The sequence below is a fragment of the Octopus bimaculoides genome, chromosome 26 (genome assembly GCF_001194135.2).
Source record: "Octopus bimaculoides isolate UCB-OBI-ISO-001 chromosome 26, ASM119413v2, whole genome shotgun sequence".
NCBI classification, from domain to species: Eukaryota; Metazoa; Mollusca; class Cephalopoda; order Octopoda; family Octopodidae; genus Octopus; species Octopus bimaculoides.
In genome coordinates, this window is record NC_069006.1 from 13,479,656 (window position 1) to 13,480,935 (window position 1,280).

A 1,280-nucleotide genomic window follows, 5' to 3' on the forward strand; every position below is an offset into this window, starting at 1 on the left:
GAACAAATATTTCCCAAATTTTATTTTATACCAAATTCTAAACAACATTCAAATCCATTTTTTATTCTTTTACTCTTTTTAGGCCATGCTTTTACTGTGGCCATGCTGAAGCATTGGCAGTCTTTATAATCATATTTTTATTATTTTTTGTTACATTGGGCAGATGAAGTTTGAGATCCATATTCCACTGAGGCTTTCATCAGACCAATGGATTCGCACATTGGAACAGTTCCTCTTACTTCTGCTCATTCTTGGACGGTGGCTCCTTCCCAAAGGTAAATTGACGCATGACCAACTCTCACAGCTTCTCTTGGTTTATATTGGAACAGCAGCTGACATCGTGGAATTCTTCGACGCTTTCAAAGAGAAGGAAGTATGTTGTGTGCTTAAATATCATTATCATCACCATCACCATCATAATAATATCAATATTATTAATAATAATAATAATACTGAAAATAATCAGAATTCCCTTGTACTACTGTGAAGGATTTTTACTCTTTCAAATACATGGGGGAAGGGTTTACCCAAATATTCTTGTTATTGGTGGACATTCTCTGCATGTTTGTATACATTGCACATCTTTGTAGGTAGACAAGCTATATGGATGTTTGTGTGTGTGTGTGTACATATATATATAATACATGTGTGTGTGTATCTATATATATATATATAAATATATATATATATATATATATAAATATATATATATATATATATAAAGTCAGTAAATGGTGGAGTTGTGTTAACCGCACGTGGAGAAATAATAGGAAAATAAAAAATAATAATAATAATAATAAAGAACAAAAATAAAAACCCTAAATTCCTTATATTCCCTACACAAGAAAGAATCAACAAGGAGAATCTTTTTATAGAGAAATTCCAAACGCTTCTTAACATACAAACCCCTCGGTGACCATATTCCCTTCTCTCGCCTACCCAATGAAATACATATAAGTTTACTTCTTGTTTCTCTAAGAGCAGACATAAACTTCCTGTTGACAAAGAGTCCAGAACTCCAACTAAAGAGTATAAAACCCACAGAATTGTCTTCTCTTACATACACTTCCTGTTTTGACACCACACTTCCTGTTTAACACATAAACTCTCAGCCTTTTTTAAACACTACATGATTCTTAATTCCATGCATCCTAATCTATCTAACAATTATCTACATGGATTACCATTGAACTTTAAAAACTCAAAGACAATATAATGTATTGGTATATTTATTTTTTTATATATTTTTTATATTTTTGTAAAAAACATTATTTTCATTT

At 30.8% G+C, this 1,280-nt stretch overlaps 1 protein-coding gene across 1 annotated transcript in view; it reads left to right on the forward strand.

Annotated features, from left to right (window-relative positions):
* LOC106878981 (transmembrane protein 26) overlaps positions 1 to 1,280 on the forward strand; it is a 21,714-nt gene that overhangs the window by 10,539 nt on the left and 9,895 nt on the right. The window contains exon 6 of the mRNA XM_014928359.2: positions 164 to 373. Coding sequence (XP_014783845.1) covers positions 164 to 373 — 210 coding nt within the window. The remainder of the gene's footprint in view (positions 1 to 163; positions 374 to 1,280) is intronic.